The sequence below is a fragment of the Mirounga angustirostris genome, unplaced genomic scaffold, assembly GCF_029215605.1.
Source record: "Mirounga angustirostris isolate CCGP_5_RB_7025 unplaced genomic scaffold, mMirAng1.0.hap1 SCAF_4, whole genome shotgun sequence".
NCBI classification, from domain to species: Eukaryota; Metazoa; Chordata; class Mammalia; order Carnivora; family Phocidae; genus Mirounga; species Mirounga angustirostris.
In genome coordinates this window covers 69,347,582-69,370,642 of record NW_026991712.1, presented here as the reverse complement: position 1 = coordinate 69,370,642, position 23,061 = coordinate 69,347,582, and the positions used below count along the sequence as shown (strand labels likewise).

The 23,061-nt window shown below is 42.2% G+C and overlaps 1 protein-coding gene across 10 annotated transcripts in view; it reads right to left on the bottom strand.

Annotated features, from left to right (window-relative positions):
- Positions 1–23,061, bottom strand: part of ASPH (aspartate beta-hydroxylase) — a 215,935-nt gene that overhangs the window by 59,469 nt on the left and 133,405 nt on the right. For all 10 annotated transcript variants that reach the window (XM_064588283.1, XM_045896499.3, XM_054512594.2 and 7 more), the window contains 4 exons: positions 17,028–17,113; positions 10,116–10,202; positions 3,861–4,011; positions 1,004–1,140 (listed from right to left, as the gene is read on the bottom strand). In XM_064588283.1, the coding sequence (XP_064444353.1) occupies positions 1,004–1,140; positions 3,861–4,011; positions 10,116–10,202; positions 17,028–17,113 (461 nt within the window). The remainder of the gene's footprint in view (positions 1–1,003; positions 1,141–3,860; positions 4,012–10,115; positions 10,203–17,027; positions 17,114–23,061) is intronic.

Genomic DNA, 23,061 nt, shown 5'->3' with positions numbered 1-23,061 from the left:
ATTAAAAATAACCATTATAAGGTAGAAATCCTTTCAAAGGCATCCCTGCTAGAGGATCAAAGAGTTACTGCCCTCCAAAAGGTGAGTAATTTACTCCACATGCTTGAAGGGTCCCTGCTCTATAGTCTCTCTCTAGACCAGACTTTTGGTGAAAATAAGGGAAAAGGTTATGTGTTTTTACATTTATGGAAAAACAGAGTTCTATTTCCTATCATGAAGCACACACTCTTAGAAAAGGTGTTTATGGACTGATAAATACAAAGTTTTAAAACTATCACAATTATAGGGGCGCCTGGGTGGTTCAGTATATTAATTGTGGATTCTTCATTTCGGCGCAGGACATGATCTCAGGGTCCTGAGATTGAGCCCCGCATCAGGCTCTGTGTTCAGCGGGGAGTCTGCTGTCCTTCTCCGTCCCCCTCTGCCCCTCCCTGCGCATGCACCTGTGCACACAGGAGCTCTCTCTCTCTCTTAAAATGAATAAAAATAAAATCTTTAAAATTTATTAAAAAAAAACTATCACAGGGGTGTCTGGGTGGCTCAGTCGTTAAGTAGCTGCCTTCAGCTCAGGTCATGATCCCAGGGTCCTGGGATTGAGCCCCACGTCAGGCTCCCTGCTCAGCAGGGAGTCTGCATCTCCCTCTCCCTCTGCCTCTCCCCCTGCTTGTGTTCCCTCTCTCGCTGTCTCTCTCTGTGTCAAATAAATAAATAAAATCTTAAATAAATAAATAAAAGTAAAATAAAAAAACTATCACAATAGTAAGTTGAAGGTTTTGATGTACCAAGTGCTAACTAAAATTTAAAATTTTCTGATTAAGGCAAAACAGGAGATGAAGACAAAATTTAGAATATGTCAACTATATGAATACTAACTTTCTCTTTAACTTAATTTAAAGTAAACAAAGAGAGAGGTTGGGCATTATAAATGCAATTTACCAGTGACATTAAAACTTCATGCTCAAAACAACTGGATGTGGTCAATAGGAGACTGCTATCTGCTTACCTCTTCATAGACCTTCTGAGCATTGTTGTTATCCCCTATCAAGAGGTACCCCACTCCAAGGTCGTTCTTTAAAGACATATCATCAGGAAACAGTTGAACTAATTTCTGTAGGGTAATCAGGGAGCCTCTCATGTGACCTGATTTGGTGGGAAGAGAAAACAACAACAACAACAACAACAACTCAACAAAAATAAAAACAGATCATGTACATCTTTGTATTGAGTCTAAAAGCACAAGAGACAAGAGAGACTATTCAATAGAGCCCAAAGAGCAGCTGAAATCTGACTCTATACACTGATGGCTTCTTAGGATTTCATCAGGCAGCTACAAAGATTACCAATAACTCCTATAAGTAGATCCTGAATATAATACTGATTATAAACATTTTAAAGACAAATTATTTTCTGAGTTCACCGACATTTATCTTATGTCAAATTCCCTCTGAAAGTTTTATCAATTCCTTGTAAAAAAATTGTTTCACTGGGTTATCTTTGGCTTATTACGATTAACTTCAAGATTATGAACAGAGAACAAATAAAAAGTCTAACAGATTTTGGGTGCAGCCCCCTGTGTGAAACTTGAAAAGGCACTGGGGTATACTGCTAACCCTGGTTCTAATTAAGTGTCCTTACCTCCAGGTAATGAATGATCTAGTCGAGGAGCACGAAGACATCATCTGGTATTATGGGACCCTCTGGTGGATGATAAGATGCTATGCACAACAGGAATCATGAAAACCCCAGCCTTGGTCAATTTTTAAGGCTATGTGATGGAAATTTAAAATTTCTGGGGCCAGCTGTCATTCCTTCTCACCACAGTTGGTAATAAATGGAATAGGGGAAAATGTACAAAATAAGACCAGTATACATGATAAAATTCATTCCCTAAAGGGCTCAGTTGCCCACAAACTAAGTATTAGCCAAGAGTATGAGAGGACTACCAATAAGCTAATGCAGGCGTGTCCTGATCACAGATAAAACTATTTGGCATAAAACGTCACCAGCTCATCCCATGGCCTTCTCCCCATTACTAGCCGATCTTGGATTGGTTCGCTTGGTGATTCATTCCCTCACTCACAAATCTGACTCTACTTTTCTTACATTCCCTTCCCCACTATCTGTCCAACTTAGGTTCATACTTTTCCTCTGCTCCTACACTTCCCCTGTTAACCACTGCAAAGGCCCGGGTAAACATCTCGCCTGCTGCCCTCTCCGAACCTTTTACTCTGCATCATGCAACCCTGTTATACTGGGAGTAAACTTCACTACCTTGTCACCTTCAATAAAATCTTCTCCCTACAATCCCCTCCTCATAGAGCCTCCTCTCATGAACTTGCCTCATTCTCATTTGGAGGAAAAGACTATATTCAAGTATTGAAGGATGGTTGCGGAAGGGGGTTAGATGTATTTGTAGGCAGTCTTTCCCCCAGGTCCAGGAATAAGGTGAAGCAAGTGAGGTGCTCAATGCAAAGTTTAAGAGGCTGCCCAAAATTCAGTCACCCAGAGGCGTGATACTTTTATGCATTCTTCCTAAAAGTCAAAATTAATGTAAAAAAATCCACAATGAACAAAGTATCAAAATTTGAAGGACAGAATAAGTAAACAATGCTTAACCAAGCCATACTGGAGCCTGAGTCAAGAGGAAAGCTCAGTGATACTAATTTTGTGCCCAAGGCGAGTGCTTCCCCTGAGCACCAGCCCTGTCTTTTCCATCTTGTGTGGGTGCTGTCTGTTTTCCTTCTTCTGGACTGGCCCTTTTGCATAGAAGTCTAACGGACCCTTTCTTCCAGTTTCTAATCATCCCTTGGGTTCTGCTCCTACCAGACTTTGGTCATTTACTAAAGTGACACAACTACCCTTAACCCTATCCCTCAGAAAACTGGTAACAGGGTTAGCTGGCCTTCAGTATCACTTATATGAGCCTCTCCGAGTGGCATCAGTAACTGTCTCGATAACGTACCCAGCCGCTCGCACCCACCTGAGCAGTTACACGTGGCCTAGATTCTTCCGTCTGGTTTCCTGATGACAGGTTAGGTGGAAGGGAATCAGAAGCCTGGTCATAATGAAGTTAGGTTAGGGCTAGTCTTACTTGCCTTTCATGGGCACCTGGGTCAGTCAGAGAGGATGCTTTATGCTGCTCAAATTTACTTAGTGATTTTAATAAGTTTTTTTTTCCTATCATGTTCCTTGGTCTAGAGTCAAACTTTACAGGCAAAATTTTTAATGCCTGGAACTCCTAATATTCCATCTTTTATAAAAACTGTTGTGATAATTTCAACCTCCAGGAATCAGTTCTTCATAGTTAAGAGAGCAAAGAGTTTGGTGTAACAGGAAGAGCTTTTTATTTCAGACCCACTCATTTATTAGCTGTGATTCCTTTTTTTTTTTTTAAAGATTTTATTTATTTATTTGAGAAAGAGAGAATGAGAGACAGAGAGCATGAGAGGGAGGAGGGTCAGAGGGAGAAGCAGACTCCCTGCTGAGCAGGGAGACCGATGCGGGACTCGATCCTGGGACTCCAGGATCATGACCTGAGCCGAAGGCAGTCGCTTAACCAACTGAGCCACCCAGGCGCCCTTTAGCTGTGATTCCTTAGGCAAATTATCCAACCTCCCAGCATCCCATCTGCCTCAACTTTAAAATTGGGAGTGGGGGGGCGGTTAGTGAGGAAAAGGTGGTAAAATACCGTCTGCATCTTTGTAAGTATTAAGGTTAGGACCGCCATTTCTGTCTAGAACCCATTTGGCTAAATTACCTGAAATAAGTTATGAAACTCAAGTTCCCTCCTAGGTAACTAAGCTCACCTAAGAGTACACAGCATGGCATTCGGTGCTGAACTAAGTTTTATTCTGTCTTACCCAAAAATTGCTGTCTGTCTGAGCGTCGCTTCAAGGTCAGCTTCAGCAAGTCTGTGGGGACATCGGGCAGGCTGGCCACCTCCTGGTAGGTTTCGATGGCCCCACGCAGCACCTCGTTGCTCCTTCTTTTCTCAGCCAGATCGTCTTCACACTAGAAGAAGTCCCCACAATGGATAAATGTCCCATGACATGCTGTATTTGTAATCACCCAAAATATGCATGTAAAGTTAATTTCTGGACACGCGTGAAGAGCAATTTGAGACAGATTAAAATTTTCTCTTTATCGAGAGATTAAAAAGCAAACAGAGAAAAGCAACTCAACGTGCTATCTCAATAACATGAAGATAAGTTAGTTACCAAGCTACAGATGAGAAAAAAATATAAAAGCAAGAATAATTAATCTATGCTGGGTTGATGGAGATCTGTATCATGCCACACATTCATATTACATAGACAGGGCTCCAATCCAGACTTCCTGGTCTCTCAGTAGTTTGAGGGTTCTCATTCATTCAACAACTCTCATCCTAGAGCCATGCGGCAGGCAAAGTAAACAAAACAGATAAAGCCCTTTTCCCCTTCTGCTTCATTATGAAGAAAAAGACAATAAACAAATTCAAGTACTATGTGTCTGGTGGCCACAGCGCTGGGGACAAAATCAAAGCAGGCTTAGGAGTGCTGGCAGAGGGGTGGTAGGAAGAGTTAGTTTAGGCAGGACGACCAGGGATGGCCTGAAAGAAGGGAGGGAGTGAGGCATGAGGCTATCTGGGGGAAGAACATTCCAATGCAGAGAACACAGCAAGAGTGAGGTCCTGGGCAGGGAAGTAAGGGGGAGAGGAAAGGTTGGTGCAGGAGGGGGGCAAGGAGGGGACTGGTGGAGGAGTGGTGGTCAGGTAATGAAGAACGTGGTAAGCCATTGCCAAGTCCATTAGACTACCTCCATGTGAGATGGAAAGACACCAGGGGTTTTTGACATGATCTGACGTACATGGAAAGGATCATGCTGGTAGTGGGATGGAGAACAGACTGAAGGGGTGGTGGAGAAGCACAGAGGCCAGTTAGGATGCTTTAGCAGGAACCCAGACCTAGTGATGAGGATGGTTTGGATTATGGTGGTAGGAATGAGGTGGTAGGAGGTAGGTAGATTATAGATACATTTTGAAGGTCAGAGTCAACAGATTTGCAGGTGGGCTGAAATGCGACAGAAAGGGAGGGAGAGAAGTCAAGGATAAATTCAAGGGTTTTGGCTTGAGTGATTCCCAGATGGAACTGCCATCCCCTGAGAATGGGAGGACAGGGTTTGTCAGCATTCAGAATCAGGAGTTCCATTTTGGATGTATTAAACCCAACACCTATTAGGTACCCAAGGGGAGATGCTGGATAGAAAAATACATATATACGTCTGGGGTTCAGGAAAGAAGTCAGAAAGACAGGGGAGGGCCCGCAAAAAGGACCGAGAAAGAAAGGTTAAGAAGAAAATAACAAAAAAAGTGTTCTGGAGGTTAGGGACAAAAGGTATCAAGAGGGAGTAATCAGTCATGTTAGAAGGGCCATCAGGTTGAGCATCTTGGTCATGATGCTGGACTGGGCAATATGGCACCTCTCATGGCCCCGGCAAGAGCATTTCTACAGGACAACTGGGGACCATAATAGAATGGAGCAGGATCAGAGGAAACCAGGAGGGAGGGAGGTACAGATAACCCTCAAAGGGAAGCAGAGAAATGGGCCAGTAGGTGGAGGGGAGTGTGGAGACCAGGGAGAGGTTTTTTGTTTTTGTTAACAATGGGAATTATTACAGCATGCTTCTAAGCTAACGCAAAAGAGTCAGTAGAGAGGGAAAATGTGATGATACAGAAGTAGACACAAAAATCAGCATGCTCTCCTTCAGCAGGTGAGAGAGGATAGGAGAGGGGGCCAGAACAGTCCGTCCATGCTAACAGGCGGGAAGGCAGAGCATAGGGAGCAGGTGGAGGTAGGCTGGGAGTGCTGTAGTGGGATCATGTGGAAGTTCTCTTTGGATACTTTTATTTTCTTAGTGAAATAAGCAAGATTCTTCACTGGAGACTGAGAATGAGAATGGGGAGTGAAATACTAGAGTGATAAAGAGGCGAATGTGTAAAATGGTAGGCAAAATCTCATCCGATTTTGTAAACTACAATTTGAAGATTACCACTTGAGGAAAAATGATACCAATTAGAGGCTAAAAAAAGTCACATATAAAATGTTTTTCTCAGAATATCCTATTTAACATGTTTACCTTTTTAAAATAAAGTGTGTGCTGCAGTCAATATATAGAACCAAAGTAAAGCACAACTCCACAATTTGAGGGCATGGTAAAAAAACGATGCATTCCTTCCCAATCCCAAATCAAAAACTATTAAGAATCTGCACAAATTGATAATATCTCTGGAGAGCTTTTCAGAAAATAACACTTCAAAGAAATAACTTCTTATGTGTACTGATTAGGTAAGTTTCCCAAGAGATGATGAGGGCTAGGACGGAAACAGTGGTGAAAGAGAGAAGTGGACAGGCTTATGATAAAGGAAAAGTAATAGGACAAAAATGTCTAGATTAAAAAATGTCAGTTCACCCTTGCTTGATAGAAAAAAGCTTCAGAATATACCACTATCTGTTCATATCTGTAAATGGTCTGTCTACATTATAGACTTATCTGCCAGGAGAGAAAGTCCAATGTCAATGACCCACACTGGTCATCCTGCCCCTCTGGCCGTCGGTATATTCATATGCCAGCTTTTCTGTTTAGGCATCAGTTTCTTGTGAGTTTGGCTATGGTGAGTTAACTCCCTAAAACATGATCATTCATAGATGACTTCTGAGAATGATGGAGTCCTGGAGCTGGAGGGTCTCCTCAAGGTTAGTGCAAGGACAAATGAATACCAAGGTAATCCTTCTTTACAGAAATTGGAATAAATATCAGACTAAACTCAATCTGAAAAGACAGGAAGATGATACAATTTATATACCTTGTTCCCTCCCCTGCACCCATCTCAAATTTTTTCATTTTAGTGAAGTAAAAACATTTTACAACTTCCAGAATTGGGAAAATCTCAGTATTAAAATGACATCTCCATCTTAAATTTTTCTGAATGAAAGTAATAGACTTGGCTTTGAATATCAAAGTCGTACAGATTTATTGTTATCAGTTTAGCATCCGTACATAAAGTGATTTGGGCAGAAACTGAACATTTGTTCCAGGATGTTAACACCACAAAGCCTTTTGTTGACTTGAACTAATTTAACCATCCAAACTTCCTAGGAGATGTGTCATTTTCTGCCTCAGAGGCATTAATGGTTTGTGTAAGACAATAAAGTGAACTGAGTTTATAATTTAAGATGTTGTATCTGATGTTCAGAGAACTTGGTCAAAATTGATTTTCACGGTGATCCCAGGAATCAGACAATGTCAGCGCTGCTTCAGAAACTGTAGTTCGTATTTAACTTAATGTTGCTGAATTTTATAAATTTGCTGGGGTATTAAAAAAAAATTCGTTGGGATATTCCAGCGTAATTGTGTAATTTGCAAACAAAGGATGAAAAAGTCATCATTTATTCCTCCCTATAAAATCCAGCTTCTTTTGATCTCTGATTTTTAAAACTTCTATGCATTTAAAATTTCTTTTAAATTACTCTATTAAAATTTAACTTACCTTGCCTAAATTTTGCTTTATGCCACATTAATATCAACAACACCTTGTAGCATAAAAGTTCAGAGATAAAAAATATTGCCTGAGGCCTATCATATCTCAAATTCCTACAGTGAAATAAAGATATAAATCCAGCAATCACCATGTGTGAAAGTACATTTATTTGGATTTTGGCACCCACAATTACTATCACATACAAAGAAAAATTCTAAAGCACAAAGAATTTTTGCCATAATTAACATTTGCATCAATCTTTATTCTTCCTAGTTAATATGTTTTCTTAATCAAATGACTGCCAATACTAGTAAGGAAACTTATCACTTATTTGAACAGGCATGATCTTTTGATAAGAAACACATACTCTCTTGCTTTAGAGCAACACAATTTAGCAATTTTGGAGGATTATTGACCAAACTCATTTACAAAAATGATATAATTGCTCTCTGCTACCCCTGGTATCCTGGTCTGTTCCATGGATAGGAGGAATTTATTTGCGTTAATTTTTCACAACCTTAATTTATTAAAATTTAATTAGTAAAGTTTAATTAAGTTTTCAATAGGGAGATAAGAAGAATCTGAGCATCTGGAACAAGTGGTTGCCACCTTTAGTTCAGAGCAAAGCATGTTTGTTTTATCCACAGATATGACAGTTCCTGTGTGAGTGCAGCATAGAAGTCACAGAACTGCCCCCAGGCAAACGGGAGTTGTCAGGTTCTCCTGGGTCTGGAAATTTTTTGTAGCTCTGCACCTATCATCTCCCAGTAGGGTTGAGAATCTCATCCCACCAGGCCAGACTGTGGGAGCTTCATTGCCAATCACATTGCGTATCAGGCCTGGCTTTTATCCTGAATTCCAGACTTCATAAATTCAATGTCTCCTTGACATGTCCACTTGAATATCCAAGAGGCATCACAAATTTTACAGGACGAAAAGCGAATTCTTGACTTCACACCTCCCCAAACCTGTTCCTCTACCAGTTTTTCTCTGTCAGGAACCATCTCTTTCTCTCAGTCCTCATTTGGCCAAACCCAAAACCCAGGACTCCAGTCCTTTCTTCCCCTGACCCTTACACCTAAGCCAACATGAAGCCCTCCCCGCCATTTCCCCATCTCCTCGGCTATGGCCACAGTCCATGCTACCGCGCCTTGAGCATACTTGTAATACTCCCCTATGCTTCTTGCTTCTACTTCTGCCTCCTTAATCTGTTCCCCACCCAGGAACCAAAACAATCTTTATGAAAAAACAAGATGGCCAAGTCCATGCATAAACCCTCCAACGCTTCCCAGGGCATGGAGAATATCATCTGTGAGGCCCTGGCCTCACTTGTCCCACTTTGCCCTTCCTCAGCACGCCCTCTTTCTGTTCTTGAGCTTCTTACGCCAACATGACTTCCCCGTATCATGGCCTTTGCCCTCGCTGTTCCCTCTGCCTGCACAGCTCCTTCAGCTCCCTTGTCACATTTCAGCCACGCATCACACCTCAGTAGAGAGGCCTTTTCTGGTCAACGTATCTAAAGTGCTCTCTGCCCTGTCACCCTCAACTCACATCACTCGCAGCCAGAAAAATCTTAATGGGTATGCTCTTCTTTTCTTTATGATATATATTACATAAGGTGATCTAATATATTTATGTTTAACACTTTATAATATCCTTAAATATATATTGCTATATATATTTATTCAGGGCCTTGCTCAAATGTCACCTCCTCGGTAGACCTCTCCCTGACACCCTATCGAGCACATCAACTCCCTCACACATCCTATGGCGGTACTCTGCTTTTTTAGGTTCTCCTCAGCACTTCTCACTAACGAGCATATATATTTCACTTGTTTTCTCTCCTGCACTGCCTTCATCACTACAATGACAACTCCGTATGTTTTGCTGATGGCTACATCTGCAGCGTCTAGAACAGGGCCTGGCACGGAGTGGGCTTTCTCTAAGTAATTTTTGATGAAGTAACTTTTCAAAATACCCCCCACTGGAACATAAGATCCATGAGGACAGAGACCTCCAGAGGGTTCATTATGATAATCCCAGGGCACATGGCACACGGTGGCTTTATGCAACCACAGATGAATGTGGAAAAGCTTCACAAAATGAGGAGCTGGAAGATGGGGAAAGTCAGGGAAGAAAGGAGATGAGGGAGTGGAGATAGTGAGAAGGTAGCTGGTAATATAATTCCATTTTATATTTTCAAGTCTTTCCTAAGCATACTTGCAGTCTCTAGCTGCCAAACCGAGGTTCTTACAGCTTGGAGGAGCCTACAGTGAAAGCTTGGCCGTATGGGGCATGACAGTGATGGGAGATCAAGGACAAAAGTGTTCTTCTTTCTTTTCTTTTCAAACCCAGAGAGAAGCCAGATGGAGCGAGAGCAGGAAAACATTACTAAATTCACCAGTACGCAATAACAATAGTTAATTGTCTTATTTAAAACGGTATTTCTTGCTTGAGTTTACACATATGCATGAGAAATGGACTCTGTATATAAGTTAGAAGGGCAAAGAGAAATGCAAATAGTGGGCAGTGAAAAATCCAATCACACAGAACACAAGGACATCGAAAACATTTTCTACATAGGAGGGGTTTCGAATACCTGTGCCTTTCCGTATCTCGCCCGTGGACTCTGCGGGTATTTGCGAACTAGTTCTTGGAATGCACTCAATGCTTCCTCAATTTTTCCCTGTTAGGAAGAGGCAGTGACATAAATGCAGTAAGTTCAGATGCATACTGTTATTCAATATGGTTTTTTAATAGTCACCAAGTAATTGTCAAAATTTCCTGGATTCCATTCTGAGTCTAAAGATAGTGTTATCTAAGATTTTAAAAAATTAAGTTCGGAAAACATAAAAGTAAAAATGAAGATTTTTTTTTTTTTAATAACAGAAACCTGACAAATGATGTACTCTCTTTGTTAAAGAAACTACATTTTCCCTCTATACACACAGTTCCTACATGCATTATATTTTAATTTTCTTTCATTGAAGTACAGTTGACACACAATGTCACATTAGTTTCAGATATGCAACATAGTGATTAGACAAGTCTATACATGATGCTATCCTCATCACAAGTGTAGCTACCGTCAGTCACCATACGACACTATTACAATATTATTGACTATATTCTTAAAGAAAATACTTAGATTTTTAAGTTGGGGAAAAATACTGCTGGCAGCCGGAATGTCTTGGGGTCTGCAATGAGAAGTCTAAAGCACCTGTTGGGGTGGGGAATAAACTCGCAGGAGTCACAAGGCCACTGGCTCGTGGTACCTGTCACCCACTGAACACCTGGATTGATTTGGCTTGTCTGGTTGATGGGGGAAACTCATGACTCTGTGTCATGTGACCCCTCCCAAAGCTCATGTGGACCCTGAGGAAGATAGTCCGAGCACCTCCGCTAGGTCCCTGACCACCACGACATGAAAAGAAACAGAGGATGTGGAACAGGTCAATTTGGTGAGGGTTTTGGCAGGGGGTGAGGAACCCGCTCCCCATGACACTGCATCCGTGGCCATTCCACAGGGTGAAACAAATGTCCCCTGGTTTCCAACGGATGGCCGCGGGTCAAGGATATGGGGAACCATGGGAGAGAGACAGATTTTCTGAGGTGAACTTTCACAGACACTTCAGCTCCCAATTTGGTAAATCCATTCATTCCTCATATAAATGGAAGCTCGCTGTGGTTTTATGCTTTTTGACGTTCACTGAGTGAGTTTTCACATGACAAAGTTTACCTCACCAATGTGGCTCTGCCAAGCCAACTGTACAGGACTCCCCCCACCCACTTTTAAGGACTAACTGGGTAGTCCTGGGTAGTCCTGTACAGTTGGCTTGGCAGAGCCACATGGACTGGGTTGACCTACCCAGTCAAAGGTCAGGCAACATCCCTATTAAAGTTACGTAAAATCATCTCATTCGGAAGATATCATTGAAGAAGGAGGTTTTCTTTTCCTCTCACTTGCCTGAAAGTGGTGCTGAGGGCTTGGTGGAAAACATATGCATAGTAGAGTGTCTACAAGTCCGGCTCCAGAGCCAGACCAACACTTGAGAGGTGTAGGACTTATGGCCAGTTACTGATGACTCTGCCTCGGGGGCCTCATCTGTAAAATGGGTATGAGGATACTTAACTACCTTGCGGGGCTGCTGTTACAGTTACATCTGGTACACAGATAAAGTGCGGGCAGACACCGCACAGAGCATGTGGTGTGTGGGGAATGTGTGTGCAACACAAGATAATGGGGCCCATCCCATGAGAGCCTTTTACCTAATCGACAGGCAGGTTAATGCAGACAACGAGGACTTGGCTGTAGAGATAAATCAAGCCAGGAACACATACTCTACATTACATGTAGTGTCAGAAATGATTGTATCGCTATTTAAAATACAGTTTCCTCTCACGATATTAATTTCTGTAAAGACTTTATTTTTTAAGAGCAAGCAATTTTAGGTTCGTGGCGAAATCAAGAGAAAGTATAGATTTTTCATCTACCCACCGTGTCCCCAACACACACAACCTCCGCCATGATTAGCATTCTGCACCACAGTGGTACATTTGTTACAACTAACAAATTTACACTGACACATCAAAGTTACCCAAAGTCCATAGTTTACCTTCGGGTTCACTCTTGCTGCTGTATATTCTATGGGTTTGGACAAATGTATACTGACTGTATCCACCATTATAGCATCATGCAGACTGGTTTCACTTCCCTAAAAACCCTCTTTTTTTATCTAGTCATCCCTCCCCCCACCCACTTTTAAGGGATGAAGAATTCAATGTTAAATATCTTCTTCTGTGTCACTTTCTTCTAACTTCCCTTTTTCTTCTTATTAGAAGAAAACGAAGAGAATCACTGATTCCATGCCTAAAAATCATCTCTTTCGACAGAGCTTACATTTCAAAATGCGGGCAGGTGAATCCTTAGGTTTCAAAGTCTGTGGCTTGAGGCTCTGTCCTCTGGGTTCTTGGCTCTGGCTACCACGTCCTTGTCTCTGGCCTCTGGGTCCAAGACTCTGCCCTTGGAGTTATCTTTCCTTTCTACCGAAAGCATGATTCGTTTTATCTGCCTGTTTCCTGCCTGTAGGATTTTGGTAATCTGGTATCTTCTTCCAGTTTGTCCTGTGTCTCTTTCCAGTGGCAATGCTTCTCCTGGTATAATATTCTCAAAAGCCTTATGGGTTTCTTGTGCCTGTCACAGGGATTCACACCATTTGACAAGAGTCACACCCACAGACCCTTCCAGGATAGTCCCATCTCTGTTCCTGATTTCTGCTGGATGGTTGGGTAGATCCAAGAGTCACACATCTACTCTCTTCAGGAAAAGGATGTCCAGCACGCCCTTGGCCTTCTCTCTGGAGTACACTTTCCCAACAATGAACTTCCGAATTGTAGCACCTTCTGCAATCTGGATAGACCAAGAAATCTCCCCAAATTATCATGTTCTGGCTCTTTTTTTTCTTTAACAAATCCTTCCTTAATTATCACTTTCTTCTCATATTTTACTAGAAGCAGCAAAAAAGAAACCAGGCCTCATCCTCGACACATGGCTTGGAAATCTCCTCAGCTAGACATCCAAGTTCATTGCTTGCTTACAAGTGTTGCTTTGCGGCAGGCCCATAAGATACAATTCAGTTAAGTTTCCTGCCACTCTGTAACGGGGACTGCCTTTCCTCCAGTTACAATGACCTGTTCCTCATTTCCTTCTGGCTCTTGCCAGAAGTGCCTATCGACATTCTGCTTGCAATGATAGGTATATTCTCAAAGATTATCGATAAAGCTTGCTCTACAGTGCTCCTCACCTCCTCTGAGCCCTCTCCAAGGGCAGCTTTCACATTCACATTTCTACCAACAGTCTGCTTAAGACAATCCAGGCTTTCGCTCTCATGCGTCTCGAAATTCTTTCAGCCCCTCCTCCTTACCCAAGCCCAAAGCCACTTCCATATTTTTAAGTATTGGCTATAGTAGGACTCCACTGCCCAGCACCAAAATCTGGATTAGTGTTCTATGGCTGTTGTCACAAATTACCAGAAATTTGATGGCTGCAACGACAGAAATTTATTCCAGAGAATAGAAGTCTCAGATTAGTTTCCTGGGCTGAAATTGAGATGTTCGCAGAGCCATGCTTCCTCCAGAGGCTCTGGGGGAGAGTCTGTTCCTTGCCTCCTTGATGGCATTTCTTGATCGTGGATGTACTGCTCCAATCTCTACTTCTGTCTTCACATTGCCTTCTCCCTTCTGTGTGCCTTCTCCTATTTTGTCTCCAATTTCCCTCTGCCTCTCTCTTATAAAGAAACATGTGATTGCATTTAGGGCCCAACTGGATAAACCAGAATAATCTCCCCATTTCAAGATCTGTAACTTATCATATCTGCAGAGACCCTTTCTCTAAATACAGTAATGCTTACAGGTTCCAGGGATTAGGACATGGATATTTTTGGGGAGGGACCATTTTTAGCTTACCACATGCCTTCTGCAACTTAAATTGCAAATGTTGAGGCTATTTTTGTGAAAATCATGCTAAATGTACCATTACGATTTAAAACGTAGGAATAACAATATTTGTCACAAATCTGCTTAAGCATTTTGTTCCTTCTGGATACTCCCTTAGTTGGCCATCAAGATTAGAAAAATAACGGAATATTTTGGCTTGACCAAGGCATCCTTCCGATCCCCTTATGACAGAGGCTGTGTTGCCTTACTAAGGGACTGTCAGCCCGGCTCTCACCTCAGCAGGCTGGCAAAGTAAATGTGTTTGCTTTTAGTCTGGAAGAATTTCCCCTCCCTAGAATCTTACTGGAGAATACAGCTCTGAACGCTATGATGTTTATTGCTTAATTGAAAAACTTAAAGGCAAGAGACAAAGCTTGTGAAGAATTGCCTAAAAATCATCTCTTTCGACAGAGCTTACATTTTATGCAAGGACTAAGACAGCTCACTGGAGAGACACATACTTGGGCCCCACTGTTTTGGCGTGAGGCCAGTGGGCCATGCTGATGGACATTAAGACACGCCCCCACAGATGTACTGCAGAATCCACTGGTGTGATGAGAGGGAGGAAGCTGTGCCATCCATCAGCGTACCCTTTATGAAGACCCACAGCAGAATGCTTCTCTCTGGACTTGGTGGAGAGCAGCTCCTTTGATAAACACTATTAATCTTATCTCATGATGCTACTCCCTTTGTGTTCTGCCTACAGCGTGTCCCTTCATCCCAAGCTCCTTTCAGAGCCTGTGATGCAAACCTTCATGTGTTGACCTTACTCTGGCTTTATTACGTGTTCCCTTCTCCCTCTCTTTTCTCACTTAAAATACAATAATAATAAATGACTCTAGCACATAAAGGAATATTTCAGTATATCATCCCAAATCCTTTTGTCTAGGGGTAAAGGAGAGTGTTAAGCAAGACAGATGACTCTTGAAAAACACATGATTGAACTAGGGTCTGATCTGTATATTTTTGATGGAAAAATAAAAAAGTGACCTCGTACTGGCTGAACTCTGAGGACAACCTTGCTCCAAATGGCGTGATATTAGCTAGAATGCGCTTACTTATCAACCTTCTTGTCCTAAACAAGGTGTCCCCCTGCAGCTGCACACTCAGCGCTCATGCACCCCCACACACGGAGCATGCACAAGCCTCCATTCTCCTCAGTGCAAACAAATCCATGTGCATTACCCAGAAATGAGTGAAATAAATGGCTGGAGAAAGGTTAAAAAAAAAAAAAAGTGACCTCGTACTTTCATGTGGCGTAGTCCTTAAAGCTAGGCATGAACTGAAACTGGACACCCCTCCCCCCCGCCCAGGGCATACCTCAGCATGGGCCTCGGCTCTTCCAAGGTGACCGGTTGCATCATATGAAAATATCAGCCATAAAAATAACCTTAAAAAAACTTACGCTGATAATTCAGTCAATAATAAATATGGCGCCCTGCTATTTCAGAAGCAAGAATTGTAGCTACTCCTTTCTCCCTTATTTACTCTGTTAGAGATTCGGGGTGCTCCTGGAGGAATGCCTCATCATTTCTCCAGATAAGCAAGAACCAGAGAATACCCCATGGACTGTTCCAGCACTTTTATGTCCCATTGACTTATCTTCCCCTTGACAACTGAGCCCTTCTTTCCCATTCATTAAAATTACATATAATCCTTCTCTAAAGCTGTTCATTCGTCCTTTATCCCCAAAGTTACCTGTGAAATAGGCAGCCCACACTTTCATATATGGCATTTAGTAAAGAGAAAGTGGAGGATGCCAAACAAGGGGATAGAAAAAGAAGAAAAAATCCACTATTTGTGGGAAACTTGCACTTCCATTAAGAAATGCAAATTTCCCACAAATAGTAGGTGGCTTCATTTTGTGAAGTTAAACAAGATAGACTCAGAAATCCTTCCAGTGATTAAATTTAGGGACAGTGAACAACTCTGCTGCAATAGTCTTTGGAGTTACTCCATTTTTATTGGCTGCTGAAGACGGTAAGCCAATCTTGGCCTGGGAACCTTGCCTACACTACTTACAGAAGTCTCCGTGCTTCCTGGTACGTTTCCAATAAACATGTGGGAAGCATATTCTTGTCCCACCTCAGTTCCTAACCTGTGTCTTTTTGTTGTTGCTTATTTGCTTACAATCCCCCCGTCCCTTCTTTGCAGCCAAGGTCTACTGGATAATTACAGGAAAATTAACGATAATGACACCAAGTCTAATTCAAATACAGGGTAGAGAAAGAGAAATTTCTGTCAAAAACAAGCAGATGTTAGTGAAGGTGTTATTAAATGCATTATTATAAATGTTTGACCTGATGATTAGGTGATGAATATGACTGAGTCAGAGAACAAGAACTTCAATCTAGTATCAAGTTATTTTTTTTAACTGCAATATCTAGAAACACATGCAAGTCATATTTCAAATTAACTGATAACAACACAAACCATACAATAGTCACCCTGAAAACTGCAGGTGCCTGAAATTAACACCTAGTGAGAAGAATGTTAAACCCAATGTCATTTCACCTAACAGGAACTATCCTAAGAGTCCTGGACTAACTTATTTTTTCTTTTATTGCGTTGAGGTGCTATACAGTTAAAAACGTTCACCTATATGGCATTTGACATAGTTGATGCTTTAAAAAAAAAACAAACTCATCTGATCTTCACAAAAACCAAGTAGGAAGATTACTTACTATTCTCAGTTTTTAAACAAGGAAACTGAGGCTCAGAATGGCCAAGTGTTTTGTCCAAAGCCCCACACCTGGCGGGTGGTGGTGGTAGGCTGACCCCAAGTCGGCCGGCCTAAATGTTACTTCTACTTCTATTTGGGCCACACAGGTGCAATTTTTCCCTTTTACTTGATTCATTTCACATGGAATGCTCATGTGGTTGGGGAAAAATCCACTCTATTCAAGGGCTGCTTCTCTTATTATTATTACTTTGTAACAACAATTCAAGAGTAATACCTGAATTTATTGAACTAACTCATTGCACGTTTCTGCGCCAAACAAAAACATCAACATACCCTTTTACGAAGTTTTTCTGCAGCATCAAGTTCAGCTTTAATAGTCTTATCAAATTTATTTAATAGTTTAGGCTTCTTTTTCTTAACTGAAAGAAAAAAGAGGTTTTTATTTTGTATTTCTTTGTCTAGAAATAGATCTTAAGAATAGTGATGTATAAGTAATGAGAAAACTCTCACTGCAGGAGCAAGCCCACCCCCAGCTCTCCTCTTCCCACCCCCATCCCCAGGACACAGTCAGCAGCTGTCCAAGTGAGATAACACAGCCCTCACTTATATGCTCAAAGGTGTTCCTGGGAACCTGGGTGGGTACTAGTATCCTGAAACTCACAGGATACTGGCCTAGGTTCTGGAAGGAAAATGGTAGGTGTGATTTATAAATTCTTAGGATCGACTTCTTGGCGACCAAAAGACTGCTGAAAAGAACAGAATTTCATAGTCTAGCACTCAAGGTCCTCCTGTTGCATCATGGACTTACCACTCCAGCTATATTTCCTCCTTCAGCCAAACACGACCATCCTGTGTTCCCCAGATAAGCTCTGTGCCATTTCTCATGCTACTTTCTCTAAGTAAAATGGCCTATTCCTTATCTTTGTCAGTTGTAAATATGCTCATCCTTCAACAACTAGCTCAAAACCCTCTGCCTCCCTCACTGCATTCCCCCTCTGGACTGAAGTCCACAGCACTCTGCATATCTCTCTTTCATGGTCCTTCTCCCATAGGACTTATATTATAATCATTTGTGTAACTTAGTCTTTTTCCAAACCCTAAGCTCCTACAAAGGGGCACCATGTCTTAGGTGCAAACTCAACTGATTCATGCTCACTTAGCATGAAGTCACATCCAGCAGTGGGGGCTGGGGGAGGTGGGTCCTGCTGGGCCCACCTAGCAGTGCCCATGGGTGGATGGATGCCGTGTACTCCCTGGAAGCTTAGAGCAAACCATCCTGTCTGAGGGCTCAGGAGAGTGACAAGAGCGGGACATGGAAGGGTAAGTGGGATGTTCCAGATAGAGGAGGGGGCTGGTGGTGGGACAAAGGATGGAGTGGGAGAGAGAGAGAGAGAAAGAATGAGAACAATCAGAAGAGATGTTCTTCATCAATGTTCTGACACTGAACCTATCCATCCAATTGCTTCTGCTCTCTCCTGTCACACAGAAGAAGGGGCTCTCCTTCCTAAGGTCCCACCCCTACACACACACACACCCTGAGTGTCTCCTCACTCCCTGGCTTTATTCTGGGCATCTATTTTCATCTAATAATGCTGAGGTCTTTGCCGTCCTAAAGCAAGACAAACCTCGGCCTACCCTCCTCTAACTGCCATCCTCTCTTACCCTTCCCTCACTCCTGGCTCCCCCTCAGCTCACGGTGTTCTGGCTTCCTCACCCAACACAGGGCAAAAGCAAGTCTTCTGGAAGAGAGGGCAGCTGAGTGGTTAAGAGTCAGATGACAGGGGTCTGCGTCCCAGCTCTGTGACTTCTAAGTTTTGTGACCTAAGCCAAGCTGCTACTAAACTTTTCTGACTCCTACTTCCCTCATCTGTAAAAATGGGGGTAGTGTTTTTGAGAATTAAGTTGATATTGCGCATGAGCAGGTAGCACAGTGCGCCATACATTACGTGCTCCGTAACTGACAATGAAGGATGTTTACTGCCTTCTCTGCAGGCCCCTTTCTTCCTTTTCCTCCCTATCCTACCTGACTCCTCTGCAGCATTGGGCACAGTTGACTCCTCCCTCCCTTTTTTTTTTTTTTTAAGATTTTATTTATTTATTTGACAGAGAAAGACACAGCGAGAGAGGGAACACAAGCAGGGGGAGTGGGAGAGGGAGAAGCAGACTCCTTGCCGAGCAGGAAGCCCGATGTGGGACTCGATCCAGGGACTCCAGGATCATGACCTGAGCCGAAGGCAGTCGCTTAACCAACTGAGCCACCCAGGCGCCCCCTCCCTCCTTCCTGAAATGAACGCTCTCCTTGACTTCCGTGTTGCTCACTTTCCTAGTTTTCCTCCTTATTCTCTGGCCTCTTCATTTCCTCCGTGGCTCATCTGTGGGTCCTGCCCTCCACTGCTCCCCAGGATGTGGTGCTCTCCAGGGTCAGTCTTTAGCCCTGTACAGGGCTTTCTTTAACAGTTGAATTTCCAAATGGAGCTACAAATTAACAGGTTAATGTTCTTTTGCTTTATAGAAATCATAAATCCATGTGCCTATGATTTATGATGCAGATGCCTCATGCTCAGTAGATAAGAAATCAAATGCACTACTGCTCACCACTCTAATATTTTTCATATCTGTTCTCTTCCAGAGGATGACATCATATCCATCTGGTTGTCCAAATCACAAACCTGGTTAGAGATGGCAAACAAAACAGGGCAAAGAAGGAGCATGTGGATTTGTCCAAACAAAGACTGAATGGAATCACGACTATTTTTTTAGCATTCGCTCTGTGCCAGTCCCCAGGCTGGGTGCTTTACCTATACCTCCTTTTATTCTCTTAACCTCCCAGACATAGTGAATTTAACTTCACAGGCATGTCACTGGGCTTCCAAAATGGTCAGTCCCTTGATACCTCCCCTCTCTCATCCACACAGGATGATACACACTTATTTCCCACTCAAATGGTTTCCAAAGGGAGGGACATTCCCTAAAAACTCTTGGCCTCTTGCCTCTCCCCACAGGGGTGGTGGTGTGACTTCTCTGCTCACTGGGTTGGAGGATATGACAAGGTTGTGTGGTTCCGTCCCACCTTTTCTCTTCCTCCCAAGAGCACACGTAGTATGCTGAGCTGACTACAATCTTACAGGGAGGCCCCCACATGGGGGAACTAGGGCTATTCCAAGCTGCCTGGAGTGGGCAGTTAAGTCTAATTCTGGGGTTCATTATTAATCAACCCATTATTCCTGCTCATCTATGCCCCATCCTTCAATTCAGCTGTCATCAGCAAGAAAGCTGACACTCTGATCACCTTTCCTTTTTTTCACTCCTTGTGCATTTTTAAAAATTGTTATGCTCTTTTATTTGTTTATTCCACCTTTCTCTTTCCCCTTCCCCGAGCCCTCAGGACCCCTGTTGTGAAAAAATATAAATGGCTAAAGCAGAGAATGATAAAATAGTGAATAATGGGTGTTTTCAGCTGCATGTCATTATATGTTAGCATATATGCTGAGGATATGGAAAACAAATTGATGTTTGACTGAGATGTGACTGCATGGTGGTGAGTTAGTGTCTTGTCATCTCAGCACTGACTTATGTCTCTCGATTGCTCATTTCGGTTTTGCAGAAGTGTCTGTCAGCAGAATGCCAGCAGGACCAAGAAAGCCTGGCGTGCACCTGACTACGGGATGTTACTGCTAGCATCACTGGTTTTCCCAAATATGTCTCCCGTTTTATAAAGTTAACGTAAGATTTATCCCTAAGAAGAAAAATAAACTATTGGCAGTTCAACCTAGTCAGCAGTACAATAGTATGCTTGTTAAACAGTTATACATTATAAGTATCTTAATGTCAAAATATTTCAGTATCATCGCAAAAAGATAAACAAAATATTAAAAATCTTATATATCTCTTTTCACATATCTTCAAGTTTAGTAAGTCTCTTAGAAATTCAAGTTTGGTCCTATCATGACTATTTTTATTTTTAAATGTATAAAAAGCCTAAGGCAATTTTCCCAATTCTAAAAAACACAGAGCTCCTCCTTCTTGTTAAGGGGAGGCACATGGCCAAGCCACAAAAGCAATGATGAGTTCTTATGTTTAGCAATGGAACCAGGCTCCCAAGTGGTCTGGGCCTCAATTTTCTCATCTACAACGTGGGCTGGCTTTGTTAAGGTCTCTTTGAACTTGGAAATCCCGTGCTTTTAATTTTAAGTTGATTGAAATCACATTAATAATCTTTCAAAGTAGACCTAGAAGGCACTGGAATGAACTGTTAATTTTGTTGAACATGGGTTTCTTTTAAAAAATGGTTAAGAAGGAAGTTATTCATGCTGTATTAAACTTTGTATAAAAATAATCACTGTCATTGCAAGGATTTCATTTTTTTCCCAAAAACACAAAGAAGGAAAAAAGTGCATTTCAGTTGCATTTCAAATTCTCAGTTCCCTTGCCATGCCACGGTTGAAACATTAAGAGGAAATAAGAAGAAAAAAGAAAGACAATAAAAGAAAAATTAGTATGAGAAAAGCTCTAGCAATACATACTCAGATTATATAAAAATGAATGTTGATTCCCTTTCATTTCCACTTGGTCCACAAATGAAGATTTTTTTTTTAAAGATTTTATTTATTTATTTGAGAGAGAGAATGAGAGAGAGAGAGAGAGCACATGAGAGGGGGGAGGGTCAGAGGGAGAAGCAGACTCCCTGCTGAGCAGGGAGCCCGATGTGGGACTCGATCCAGGGACTCCAGGATCATGACCTGAGCCGAAGGCAGTCGCTCAACCAACTGAGCCACCTAGGCGCCCCAAATGAAGATGTTTTTATATTACAGTGCATGGGTAGAATTTGGCCACTAAGTGGTCAAATTTTCCCCAAGAAAAACAGACACAGGATCTCTGCATGATTCTATGTTCTAAACCCACCGCATTAAAGAGAGTGATGAAGATGGCAATGTCTGCCACATGGTAGACAGAAAAGTAACAATTCTCTAACCAGTCTCCCTGCTTCCAGTCTGTTCCCATGGTCTACACTGTCCTGAGGATCTTTCTGTCCATGTCTCCCACTCTTTATATACACCTATGGACCCCTGAACATACAAAATAAAAATGAAATTCCTTAGAGAGCCATGCCTGCAGTCCTGATCCTGGTTACCCACCCAGGAGGAATGAAAACATACGTCCACACGAAGACTTTGATGTGCATATTCACTGCAGCACTATTCACAGCAGCCAAAAAGTAGAAAAAGAACAAACGTCCATCAGCTGGTGAATGGACAATCTGTGGCAGAAATATAATGGACGGGGGCACCTGGGTGGCTCAGTTGGTTAAGCGATTGCCTTCGGCTCAGGTCATGATCCTGGAGTCCCGGGATCGAGTCCCACATTGGGCTCCCTGCTCGACAGGGAGTCTGCTTCTCCCTCTGACCCTCCTCCCTCTCATGCTCTCTGTCTCTCATTCTCTCTCTCTCAAATAAATAAATAAAATCTTTAAAAAAAAAAAAAGAAATATAATGGACGACTACTCCATACTAAGATGTAACATGCATAAGGCACCTCAAATGCATTATGTTAAGTAAAAGAGGCTACTGACTGGATGATTCCCTTTATACAGTATTTTGGAAAAGAGAAAACTGCAAGGAAAGAAAACAGTTAAGTGGCTCCAGAGGTTGGGAGTGGGGGGAGGGGCTGACTACAAAGGGTACAAGAGACTTTGGGGGTTACAGAGGTCTATATCTTAATTGTGATGGGTAAACTGTATCTAGATGTCTATGCATATGTCAAAACTCATCCCTGCACACTTGGATACACATGGTTTGGACTTAGCACATGTAAATTATGTCTCAATACTTCCTTAACAAAAACGTTGTAAGGAAGGGACAAGCCACATGATCCTCAGTGAGGACTCTTACATATACAACAGTATGAAAAGCATTTGGGCATGAAAATAACATGTTTCTTTTTTCTTTTCTTCTTTTTTTTTTTTAAAGTAGGCTTCATGCCCAGTGTGGAGCACAACACGGGGCTCGAACTCACAACCCTGAGATCAAGACCTGAGCTAAGACCAAGAAATCAAACAACATTCAACCGACTGAGCCACCTGGGAGCCCCGAAAATATCATATGTTTAAAAATAAAATTAAATTTGATTTTGATCCCCCTCCTCGCCACAAATCTTATGGAAGGTAATTCAAACTCAACCATGCTTATGAGGCTTCTCCCTGCACAAAAAAAGGGGAAAAAAAAAAAAAAACAACTCCTCCAGACCTAACAAGGCTCTTGATGACATCTATATATTCTTATTTAATATCCCAGCTACCTTTTCTACTCCTGATTGTCCACCCCTCTTCTTTACCATGCTTTCCCCCCTCCAAGTATTCTACTCTTTTGTA